This window comes from Piliocolobus tephrosceles, chromosome 19, assembly GCF_002776525.5.
Source record: "Piliocolobus tephrosceles isolate RC106 chromosome 19, ASM277652v3, whole genome shotgun sequence".
Lineage (NCBI taxonomy): Eukaryota > Metazoa > Chordata > Mammalia > Primates > Cercopithecidae > Piliocolobus > Piliocolobus tephrosceles.
Genome location: NC_045452.1, coordinates 33,159,040 through 33,171,196, shown reverse-complemented (window position 1 = coordinate 33,171,196; position 12,157 = coordinate 33,159,040). Strand labels below are relative to the sequence as shown.

At 51.6% G+C, this 12,157-nt stretch overlaps 1 protein-coding gene across 1 annotated transcript in view; it reads left to right on the top strand.

Annotated features, from left to right (window-relative positions):
* The first annotated feature begins 2,115 nt into the window (after positions 1–2,115).
* PCNT (pericentrin) overlaps positions 2,116–12,157 on the top strand; it is a 118,379-nt gene continuing 108,337 nt past the window's right edge. The window contains 3 exon segments of the mRNA XM_026447415.2: positions 2,116–2,268; positions 4,371–4,583; positions 11,971–12,157. The exon segment at positions 11,971–12,157 is cut by the window's right edge and continues 8 nt beyond it. Of these exon segments, the coding sequence (XP_026303200.1) occupies positions 2,215–2,268; positions 4,371–4,583; positions 11,971–12,157 (454 nt within the window). The 5' untranslated portion in view covers positions 2,116–2,214.

Here is a 12,157-nt window from a genome sequence, read left to right as displayed (position 1 = left end):
GGGTGGATCACTTGAGCCTAGGAGTTAGAGACCAGCCTGGGCAACATGCGAGATCCTGTGTCTACTAAAAATACAAGAATTAGCCGGATATGGTGGTGTGTGCCTCTAATTCCAGCTACTCAGGAGGCTGACATGGAGAATCACCTGAGCCCAGGGAGGCTGAGGCTGCAATGAGCCGTGGTCTCACCACTGCACTCTAGCCTGTGCAACAGACTGAGACCCTGCCTATAAAAAAAAAAAAAAAAAAAAAAGAAAAAAGAAAAAAGAACTGAAATAAGACCCAAGTCCAACATTTGCAGAACCTCTCCAGAATGTGCACAGAAATGACTGTGGGGTTCTGAGGAACAGTCTAGGCAAACCTGGGCACATCCCCTCAGTCCCACAGTTGTAAATGCATTGTAACACGTAACGATTGTGAGATTCAGGCACAGTCTGGGTCTCTGTTCCTGGAAAGTGTGATCCTGTGGGCATAGCCCCTGCTCGCTTGGCTGTGTTGCCTGCCTGGCCCCTGCTCTAATGAGCCCACTGCTCAGAGTTTGCTCAAACCAGAGTTTGCTCAAACCACCTAATTGCGAGTCTGGGAACCAGGAGATGGCTGGATACCCGCTCACCACACAGAAGACTGTGGCCTGAGTCACGAGAAGTTTCTGGCGGTCGAGCTTCCAGGGCTTCCTGAGCGAGGTTGCAGTGAGCCGAGACTGCACCATTGCACTCTAGCCTGGGCGTCGCAGCTAGACTGTCTCAAAATTAAAAAAAAAAAAAAAAAAACACAAAGAAAAAAATTCTGAGCAAGATTCCAGGGCTTCCTGAGGGCACGTTTAAGTTATAGTTGCTGAGAATCCCAAGTTCTTGTGGAGGCTGCAAGGTGAGCTTGCGTCAGCGAGGAGCCACTCCAGCACGCTCGGGGAAGGGCATGGTTACTGCTGCAAACAGAAGCACACGGCCCTCCAGGACAAACCGTTTGCAAGTGAAGGCGCACTAACAGGCGGAGGGACTACAAAGAAACCCAGAAACCAGACCTGGACACATGAAATACGCGCTTTAGCTGAAGAAATGCTCCACAGGAAAGGACGGCCTGCGCGAGGTCACCCACCCCGTCTTGGTTTTCTGCCACTTCGCTCCACTTAGTTTCCCAAGTCCGCCCACGCGCGCGCCCGCTGAGAAAACGCCCACCCCGGCGGTCCCGCTGCAGGTCACAGGCGGTGCAGACCCCGGGACTGTGTCTGGGCTTCGGTGTCCGGGGAGCTCCACGGCACCCAAACCTTCCGTGGTTTCCACCTCTTCACGCTCAGGTTCCGCTCAGCTCAAGCTGAGGGGCGACGACCTCATGCGACGTCAGTTTCCCCCAGGGACCACGAACCCACGGCCCCATTTCTCTTCTTTCTACTCAAAACCTTTTCTTTTTTGAGACCTAAGACATCAGTGAGACACACGAGCAGACACGGGCTCAGTCGGGAAAGGCGGGAACTCCAAGCGGCGGGGCCTGCAGGTCCAGGCGGTTCGCGGGCTTTCTGACCGCATTCGACCGAGCTCTTCTCTGAAGACCCGGGACCCCCGGCTGTGGGGGCGCATTCGGCGGGCTGGTGGCGTAGGATTTTGTCCTGGGCTGGGGTGAGGGAGCCCTTGCGGATCCCCTGAGATTCACCTCAGCAGCCTCCCCTGGGATAGGCCTCAACTTCCTGCGGCGGCCCACGGCCAACGACTAATTCCTGAGGGGGGGAAAACGGCCTGGCCCTAGTCCAGGTGGTTGCTGAGCGCGGTCCGACACCGCCCACACGTGCAGTGAGCCCGGCCGGCGGTCCTGGTGGACACAAAGCAGAGACGCCGCCCGCGCGGGACCAGCAGCGCGAACATTTTGCCGCTCGGCCGGCCCGGCAGGGGCTTTTAAAATCGGTCAATCACAGCGGGCGCCAGGCCTCCGCTATCCGCTTACTGGTCCTGCTGTAGGAGGCGGGTACGTGAGCGCGCCAATCTGTGGCCCGCGAATGTATAGGGCGGGGCTCTGTCCCGGCTGCACCGCCCTGAGCGCGCGAGCGCGAGACCCGGAACGCGGCCCCCTGATTGGCGGCGCATGCCGGGGGCGGGGCCGCGGCTGCGTGACAGTTGTCGCGGGGGAGGGCGAGCCCCAGCGCGGGGGAGGGAGTGTAAATAGAGCGAAGGTTGCTCTGTGTCAGCACCGTCACCGACGGGCGGCCCGCGCGCCGTCTGAGGGAGATGGAACTTGAGCAAGAGCAGCGGCGCCGAAAGGTGGAGGCCGGGAGGACGAAGGTAAATATCAGAGGCTTCTCTAGCTGCTGTGGCGTGAAGTCCTAAGGGCAGCTCCGGTGCCCGCCACCGCCCCCTGCCAGGAGCGGACGCTGTCCGGCGGAAGCCGCCGCCGAGCTCTCGCTTTCCCCCCGGCTCCGCTGGAAGTCGCCTCCTGGCCGCCGCCATCTTGAATCCGCCGCCCTCCGCCAGGGCCCGACCCCCACCGCGGCCACAGCCAATCAGCGGCTGAGACGCGCGGCGCCTCTCGGGCGGGCAGGGGCGGGGCTGCGCCTGCGTGGGGCGGGGGGGGGCGGGGCGGGGGCGGGGCGGGTTGCTCGCGGTGCACGCCGGGGCGGGGTGTGGCTGCCGGGCGGGGCCACGGGGGCGTGGCGTGGCGGAGCGGGGCGTGGCGGTCTCTGGACCCCCAGGCCGGATCTTCGCGTGGCCCCCGCGTCCTCTGAGACAGGGTGGCTTGGGGCGGGCGGCCGGTGTTCGGGTGGCTGCGCCGTCTAGGGCCAGTTTCCGGCGCGGCCGGGGCCGGGGGCGTGGCGCGGGTGGCCTGCAGCGCCTTCTCAGGGTGTGCCTTCGCCCCGTTCGTCGGAGACGCCTTCCCCGCGCGTTTCCCGTGGCGTCGCAGTCCCTACCGTGTGAAAGGTCCCCGCGGCGCTCCCGGCCGCCGTCTTCTTCCCGCGCCTTTGGGCGCGCTTCCTGCCCATCCTGGCCCGGCGTGGCGCTGCCGGGAACCCACGCGGCGCTGGCGCCGGCCCCTTCCAGGGACGTGTTGCCGTTTTTTCCCGCCCCGGGTTTCGCCGTGAAAAGGCGCTCGGTTTGATGGCCACGGTCCGGGGTTTCATGTGGGGAATAAAGCGCGCAGAGCCCAGGACTCGGGGACACTGGAACGGGAGTCCCGAGAGCGCGAGGCGGAACCGCAGGAGCTGCCGGGACGAGGCCGGTCTCTCTGCGAGGTGCGCGGCTCCCCCAGGATGCTCTGGCCGGGGCGCTGGGGAAGAGCGGGGCTCCAGGGCGCGGCCGGCAGGAGACGCGGGGCTGGGCTGGGGAAGGGCTGAGGCGGGCAGGAGGGGAATGGGAGGCCGGAGCCTGCAGGGAGCTGCGAACGGGAGCACAGAACTCCGTGGAGGGTGGAGGGTGGGGAGGGATGGGCAGGATGCCGCCTGTAGGGCGACGCAGGCTGGAGACCAGGTCTGTGCTATCCCGTGGGTAGGTGTGATGGAGGAGGGCACGAAAATAAACTACATGAGTTTGACTTTGAAGAAATTTCCTTGAGAGACCATTTTCTTGTGTAAATGGGCTTGTGTAATTTTTCTGGGTCCATGAGCTTGTGTACTTGTGTTGTCATTTACACAAATGTGTGTTCCATGCGTTTTGTTTTTGTGGCCACAGTTGTCGTTTGAGGGAACAGATGTCTCCCCATGAAAGGCTGACGTGGGATCGCATACCTCTTGAGTAAGATGTTAGCGGGAGATGAGGCTCACACATAGTCTCAAACCCACGGATTTGAGGACTGAGCAGAGCTAGGCTGTGCCTTCTGATGGGCGATGCTCTGTGGAGGTCCCTGGTGCTTTGGTGAGCTGTGTCATGAAAAATAGAACATCTGATTCCATAAAGGAAGATGTGAGATTGACCTGGCTTAATTAATTTTTTGCTATTTCTGTACCTTGTCTCAGAATCTATGGCTAGGAAGTTTTGGCTGGGCTATGTATTTCTTCAGTTGGGGGAAAATTGGGGCAAGAAGGGAGAGATTTAGCTTTTATATCATTTTAAAACTTAAATATGCCTTGATTAGGCTATCAATCTTTTATATAGATGCATTTTTTTAAAGTTTTATTTTTCTGTGAACTACCAAGGGCTAGGAAAGCTATTCTGCCAATCATCTGTATTGTTTTCTTTACCAGGCATAGTTAGCAGTCCTCATTGTTAGACCCCTTGGATATAGATGTTGATGAAGGCAGTGTTTGTGGAGAGCGATCTGTTGGCCAAGTGTGGCAGAGTAGACTGGGTCAGCCCTCAGGCCTCATGATCCCCACCAGTCTGTTGACTTTGTGGTTGTGTTATTTTTTTCTCACTTACCTTTGCCTTTACTACTTATCTTCGTTTTTGCGCAGCTTGCTCACTTCCGACAGAGAAAAACAAAAGGTGACGGTTCGCATTCGGAGAAAAAGACGGCGAAGAGGAAGGGCTCGGCTGTCGATGCGCCTGTCCAGGAGGAGAGTCCGATAGCCAAGGAGGACCGGGCACTCCGTGGAGGAGGGGACATTTGCAAAAGCACATCATGTGACGACACCCCTGATGGGGCAGGATGGGCCTTTGCTGCTCAGGTAGATTTGCTCATTGTTGTGTTTGAACATTTCGCTTATCTTCTAATGATTTCTAGTGTGATTTACTAAAGATGATCCTTGGACTGTTTTTGCCTTTCAAAAGTGGGGAAAGAGTGTGTTATTTTAGTTTATAAAAAGTGAGGACCAGGTGCGGTGGCTCACACCTGTAATCCAAGCATTTTGGGAGGCCAAGGCAGGTGGATCACCTGAGGTTAGGAGTTCCAGACAAGCCTGGCCAACATGGAGAAACCCCATCTTTACCTAGAGAAAGTATCCTTACATTTTACCAGCTTTTGGCTTTTAAAATACTGCTTTAAGCCAGGCATGGTGGCTCACACCTGTAATCCCGGCACTTTGGGAGGCCGAGGCGGGCAGATCACGAGGTCAGGAGATCGTCTAGACCATCCTGGCTAACATGGTCAAACCCCGTCTCTACTAAAAAAAAATACAAAAAAATTAGCCGGACGTGTTGGCAGGCGCCTGTAGTCCCAGCTACTTGGGACTTAAATTAAAACTCGGGGCTAAATTAAAACCCCATTTTAATTTTTGTAAAAATACAAAAATTAGCCAGACATGGTGGTGCACACCTGTAGTCCCAGCCACTTGGGAGGCTGAGGGAGGAGAATAGCTTCAACTCGGAGGCAGAGGTTGCATTGAGCCGAGATTGTGCGAGTGTACTCCAGCCTGGGTGACAGAATGAGACTCTATCTCAAAAAAAAAAGTGAGTAAATTTTTATGGTTTTATTCTTAATAAATTTGGTTTTTCTTTTCTTTTTCCTTTTTTTTCTTTTGTTTGTTCCAGACAGCGTCTTGCTCAATTGCCCAGGCTAGGGTGCTGTGGTGTTACCACAGTTCACTCCTGCCTCAAACCCCTGGGCTCAAGCGATCCTCCCTCCTCAGCCTCTAAAAGTGCTGGGATTATAGGCACTTTATAATCCCTGTTTTATCTTTATTATGTAATTTTGAGAAATTTTGGATTAACTACTTGAAGGCAAGTGTCACTTGTTTGCTTTGTAACGGAAGACTGGGAGTTCTTCGTATGTGGTTGTGTTTATCAGCCCCTTTGATGGCTATTTCTTGGAATACTTAAAACATAATATTCCTTCACATACTTGTAAGTGCACCTGTTTGTCACGTTTGTCTTTTACCTTTTCACTAAAAGTGAGATGAGGAGGGAAGGGGTGAAGGTATTGCAGACATGGTGTGTTACTAGAGGAGACTGGGTCTGCTGCTTGAGGCCTTGTGAGCTGCAGGGGCTCCCCCATGGGCAGGTGTGGCAGGTGAGTGCACACTGAGTCCTGAAGGGGCTGGCCTTCCAAGCTCCTTGGGGGCCTACAAACCTGCCTGGAGGCAGGCTGTCGTTGGGCCTTTTGTGTGAATTATGAACAAGGGCCTTGGGTGTTGAGTGTCCTTGCTGCTGCAGCAGAATGGGTGCAGGCTTTGGTGTTTGCTAGGATTTGCTGGAAAACTGGTGACGAAAGGCAGAATCTGGCTCAAGGTCATAATGTGTCTATCCTGCTTTACTTAAAAAATTGAGTTGCTACTCGGGAGGCGGATCACCTGAGGTCAGGAGTTCCAGACAAGACAGAGTGAGACTCCATCTCAAAAAAAAAAAAAAATTGAGTTGTTGCCAACAGTTAAAATTTGTGTTATTCTACCTACAAATCCTGAATTTTTTTTTTGAGACAGAGTCTTGCTGTCGCCCAGGCTGGAATACAGTGGCCTGATCTCAGTTCACTGCAAGCTCCGTCTCCTGGGTTTATGCCATTCTCCTGCCTCAGCCTCCCGAGTAGCTGGGACTACAGGCACCCACCACTTTGCCTGGCTAGTTTTTTGTATTTTTTTTAGTAGAGATGGGGTTTCACTGTGTTAGCCAGGATGGTCTCTATCTCCTGACCTCGTGATCCACCTGTCTCGGCCTCCCAAAGTGCTGGGATTACAGGCTTGAGCCACCGCGCCCAGCCTTCAATTTTTTTATTTTTCATTTTTTATTTTTTTTGGACGGAGTCTCGCTCTGTCGCCCAAGCTGGAGTACAGTGGCGCCATCTCGGCTCACTGCAAGCTCCGCCTCCCGGGTTCACACCATTCTCCTGCCTCAGCCTCCCGAGTAGCTGGGACTACAGGCGCCCACCACCATGCCCGGCTAATTTTTTGTATTTTTAGTAGAGATGGGATTTGACCGTGTTAGCCAGGATGGTCTCAATCTCCTGATCTCAAGATCCGCCCGCCTCGGCCTCCCAAAGTGCTGGGATTACAGGCATGAGCCATCATGCCTGGCCCTGAATTTTGCTTTTTATCTCTTGAGTTTTTTTGGTTGTTGGGTTGGTGGTGTTTTTTTTTTTTTTTAAGATGGAGTCTGGCTCTGTCGCCCAGGCTGGAGTGCAGTGGTGCGATCTCTGCTCACTGCAAGCTCCGCCTCCCGGATTCACGCCATTTTCCTGCCTCAGCCTCCCGAGTAGCTGGGACTACGGGCGCCCGCCAACACGCCCGGCTAATTTTTTTGTATTTTTTTTTAGTAGAGACGGGGTTTGACCATGTTAGCCAGGGTGGTCTAGACAATCTCCCGACCTTGTGATCTGCCCGCCTCGGTCTCCCAAAGTGCCGGGATTACAGGCGTGAGCCACCATGCCTGGCTTAAAGCAATATTTTAAAAACCAAAAGCTGGTAAAATGTAAGGATACTTTCTCTAGGAAAACGTACGTGCTCCTGCAGCCAGGATTCTGCATGGAATGAAGGCCTGGGAGGGCCTGACTGATTTTCATCTCACCTTGGCATGCTGAATTCCTCTGCACAGTTGTAGCTTGACATCAGCAGAGACATACCTCCTCTTCCTGTCCTTTGGCTCTAAAATGGTGGGCAAAGATCAGGTACCAGTCAGCTTTTTCCATAGAATTCCTGTTATTTTAATAAGGTAAACACGCAGTCATCAGGTATTAACCCCTGCTGGGTCTTGAACATCAGCTTTTTTTCCCTTTTTTTTTTGAGATAGAGTCTTGTTTTCTTGCCCAGGTTGGAGTGCAGTGGTGCACTCATGGCTCATTCCAGCCTTGACCTACTGGCTTCAAGTGACCCTCCTGCCTCAGCCTCCCTAATACCTGGGACTACAGGCGTGTGCCACCATGCCTGTCTAACTTTAAAGAAAAATTTGGCCGGGCGCGGTGGCTCAAGCCTGTAATCCCAGCACTTTGGGAGGCCGAGACGGGCGGATCACGCGGTCAGGAGATGGAGACCATCCTGGCTAACACGGTGAAACCCCGTCTCTACTAAAAAATACAAAAAGCTAGCCGGGCGAGGTGGCGGGCGCCTGCAGTCCCAGCTACTTGGGAGACTGAGGCAGGAGAACGGTGTAAACCCGGGAGGTGGAGCTGGCAGTGAGCTGAGATCCGGCCACTGCACTCCAGCCCGGGCGATAGAGCGAGACTCCGTCTCAAAAGAAAAAAAAAAAAAAAAGAAAAATTTGTAGAGACAGGGTTATACTGTGTTGTCAGGGCTGGTCTCAAACTCCTGAGCTCCAGTAATTCTCCCACCTCAGCCTCCTGAAGTGCTGGAATTACAGGTGTGAGCCACCCACCTGGCTAAAATTTATATTCTTTATACACGTATAGGTAAACTAAGTCATATGTGCCGAAGAGAGCTTTTGTGTTTCTGTTGTATACTAAGTGAGGAATTTTTTTTTTTAAACCATTTTGTCAGTTATGTATATAAAAACCGTGGTGCTGTAAGAAGCAGATATTTCATTAACTTTTTCTCTGATTATATCATTGTACATCATCAGTCTAAAAATGAGTTTTTTCGTATGTTGTAAAATAGTTCATGATATTTGAGTTTAACATGCCTTTAATCCAGATGTAGATGTTAAAATAGGAGTAATTTTGTGTTCAGAATAATGATCTTCTGAAAAGTGAAATTCCGGCAAAGAGTTGACTATTTAAAGCTAGCAGCTGGGGGTCGTGTGGTCGAATAATGTCCCAGGCCAGGGCGCTCCCCTCTCAGATGGTTGGTCATGGTGTGTCCGGAAATCAGGAATCCTCAAGGAACCTTTATGTTGTAGTTGTACCAGTGCTTTGAACATAATTAGAGGTGTATTTGTTTTATTTTACCCATCTATAAATTGTGAGAGGTTTGGTGATTGGGAGTCTAGTGAGCTTATTGAACAGCATAAGATGATAAGTGTGTGTGTGCATGTGTGTGTGAGGGGGAGGGAGAAATAATTGTGCTTTCCAACATATAATAAATTGCTTACTTTGATCACTGTTAGGTAAATGCAAAGTCTTTTTTCTTTTTTTGTTTTGGAGACAGGTCTTCCCTCTGGCACCCAGGCTGGAGTGCAGTGGCCCAATCACAGCTTACTTCAGCCTTGACCTTGCTGGCTCAGGTGATCCTCCCACCTCGGCCTCCCAAAGTGCTGGGATTACAGGCATAAGCCACCGTGCTCAGCCCATGTAAGACATATTTTTAACTAACTTTCAGATCTTAGGTTTTTTTCAGGATGGTTATAAGTGAAGGTAGACTTACAGGAAGAAGACTGTGGTAAATATTCAGGATTCAGCTATGTTCCCTTACAGTTTGTTGGGTGCATGATGGAAAAATAGTTGAACCGATGCAACAGCTGTCTCAGTTCCGGAAGTTAACTCAGAACTGGCAGAAAGCAGGGTCAGGCGTCGTAGCTCTCAGCACTTTGGGAGGCTAAGGTGGGCGGATGGCTGGAGCCCAGGATTTTAAGACCACGCTGGGCAACATAGTGAAACTCTGTCTCTATGAAAAATATAAAAATTAGCTGGACGTGACAGTGCACACCTGTAGTCCCAGTTACTCAGGAGGCTGAGTTGGGAGGATCACCTGAGCCCAGGAGTTTGAGGCTACAGTGAGCTATGGTGGCACCACTGCATGCCAGCCTGGGCGGCAGAACGAGGCCTTGTCTCAAAAAAAAAAAAAATTGTAAAAATAAAAGCAGTGGTAGAAAGCAGAATTTGACCTTTCAGTTACAGATGAGGAAGAAAATGAGGAGAGGCCATTTTTTGTAAAAGAACCATCCGGCTGGACACATTGGCTCACGCCTGTAATCCCAGCTCTTTGGGAGGCCAAGGTGGGCAGATCACCTGGGATCAGGAGTTCGAGACCAGCCTGGCCAACATGGTGAAACCGTGTCTCTACTAAAAGTATAAAAATTAGCCGGGCCTCGTGGCAGGCGCCTGTAATCCCAGGTACTCGGGAGGCTGAGGCAGGAGAATCATTTGAACCCAGGAGGCGGAGGTTGCCCTGAGCCGAGATCATGCCATTGCACTCCAGCCTGGGGGACAAGAGCGAGACTTCATCTCAAAAAAAAAAAAAAAAAAAAAACACCATGCAAAAATTGCTCAGAGGTCAAGATTTCAGAAGAAAATACAAAAACTTTGGCTGAGGAAGATTTAACTAGTGCTATAGAAGGCTTAAGAAGTGTGGTTCATCCCAGCACTTTGGGAGGCCGAGACGGGCGGATCATGAGGTCAGGAGATCGAGACCATCCTGGCTAACACAGTGAAACCCCGTGTCTGCTAAAAAAATACAAAAAACTAGCCGGGCGATTTGGCGGGCGCCTGTAGTCCCAGCTACTCGGGAGGCTGAGGCAGGAGAATGGCGTAAACCCAGGAGGTGGAGCTTGCAGTGAGCTGAGATCCGGCCACTGCACTCCAGCCTGGGCGCGAGACTCCGTCTCAAAAAAAAAAAGAAGGAAAAGGAAGTGTGGTTCTAGCACTTTTCCAACTCGTATTTGTATCAAATACCAGGAAAAATAGTTACCGTCATTTAGCATCTAGATTCCTGGGCCCTCTTTACTGTTTTGTCATTTTAAGTTGTTTCACAAGTAGTTTACAGAAGTAAAAATAAAGCAATAATTTAAAACAACTTCATTAGAAATTTGCTCCAACCTCTTTGCATCAACTTAGTTTTGGCACGTGAACATTAGAAGTGTCCTCTTAAGGAAGTGGATGGTCAGGTTCCTTTGAAGTGGGATCATTCAAGTGAGCGGGCAGCTGATTGAGACCACTGTGTCCCCTTTTCGTCCCTCACTTCCTCTTGATTCTGAGAAGATTGATCCTAAGGTATTGTCAAATGAAGACTTGTGTGAAATTTTATTTTCACGTCAGTTTTGCCGTCATTGGCGATGAGTGCGCTCTCTCTGCATTCATCTTGTGACTCATCTAATGATCTTGAGAAACCAACACTGTGATTTTTCTTTGCTACTTTCGGAGGAAATGGAAATGTTCTCAGTGAATCATCTTGTTGAGAGCAGGCTAGTCTGGGCACTGTGGCTCATGCCTGTATTCCCAACATTTTGGGATGGTGAGGTGGGAGGATTGCTTGAGCCCAGGAGTTTGAGGCCAGCCTTGGAACATAATGAATGTAGAGACCCTGTCTCTACAAAAAAATAAAAAATAAGCTGGGTACAGTGTCACACGCCCGTAGTTCTGGCTACTCAGGTGACTGAGGCAGGAGGATTGCTTGAGCCCAGGAGGTCAAGGTTGCAGTGAGCTGTGATTGCACCACTGTACACCAGCCTGGGTGACAGAGCGAGATCTTGTCTCAAAAAAATAAATTTTTTTTGAAAGTAGAGTTCCTGGCTGGGCACAGTGGCTTGCTCCTGTAATCCCAGCACTTTGGGAGGCCGAGGTGGGCAGATCACAAGGTCAAGAGATCGAGACCATCCTGGCCAACATGGTGAAACCACGTCTCTACTAAAAATACAAAAATTAGCTGGGCCTGGTGGCACGCGCCTGTAGTCCCAGCTACTCAGGAGGCTGAGGCAGGAGAATCGTTTGAACCTGGGAGTTGGAGGTTGCAGTAAACCGAGATCACGCCACTGTACTCCAGTCTGGCAACAGAGTGAGCCTCCATCTCAAAAAAAAAAAATAATATTCTATAAAAATATATCATAGGCCGGGCGTGGTGGCTCACACCTATAATCCCAGCACTTTGGGAGGCCGAGGCGGGCAGATCACAAGGTAAGGAGATTGAGACCATCCTGGCTAAGATGGTGAAACCCCATCTCTACTAAAAATACAAAAAATTAGCCGGGCGTGGTGACGGGCACCTGTAGTCCCACCTACTCGGGAGGCTGAGGCAGGAGAATGGTGTGAACTCGGGAGGCGGAGCTTGCAGTGAGCTGAGATCCGGCCACTGCACTCCAGCGTGGGCGAGAGCGGGACTCTGTCTCCAAAAAAAAAAAAAAAAAAAGATTTAGAACTTGAGAATTGTTAATGCGGAAGGTTCACTTTCTGAACAGGTGGAAATGAGCTCTCCTTGTTAAATGAAGTCAGCATAGGCCTGCAGGTAGAGGAGCTGGGAAAGGCCTCAGGCTGCAGCCCTGGACCTTGCTTTAAATGCTTCTTTCTGGCCCTCCCCTTCTTAGCTGGAGAACCGAGATGGAGAGAAGAGAGAGGACTTGGAACAACTGCAGCAGAAGCAAGTCAGTGACCACCCTCCAGAACAGCGTGGGATCTTCACAATCAGTGACCACCATCCAGAACAGCGTGAGATCTTCACAGTCAATGACCCCCATCAAGAACAGCGTGGGATCTTCACAGTCAGTGACCCCC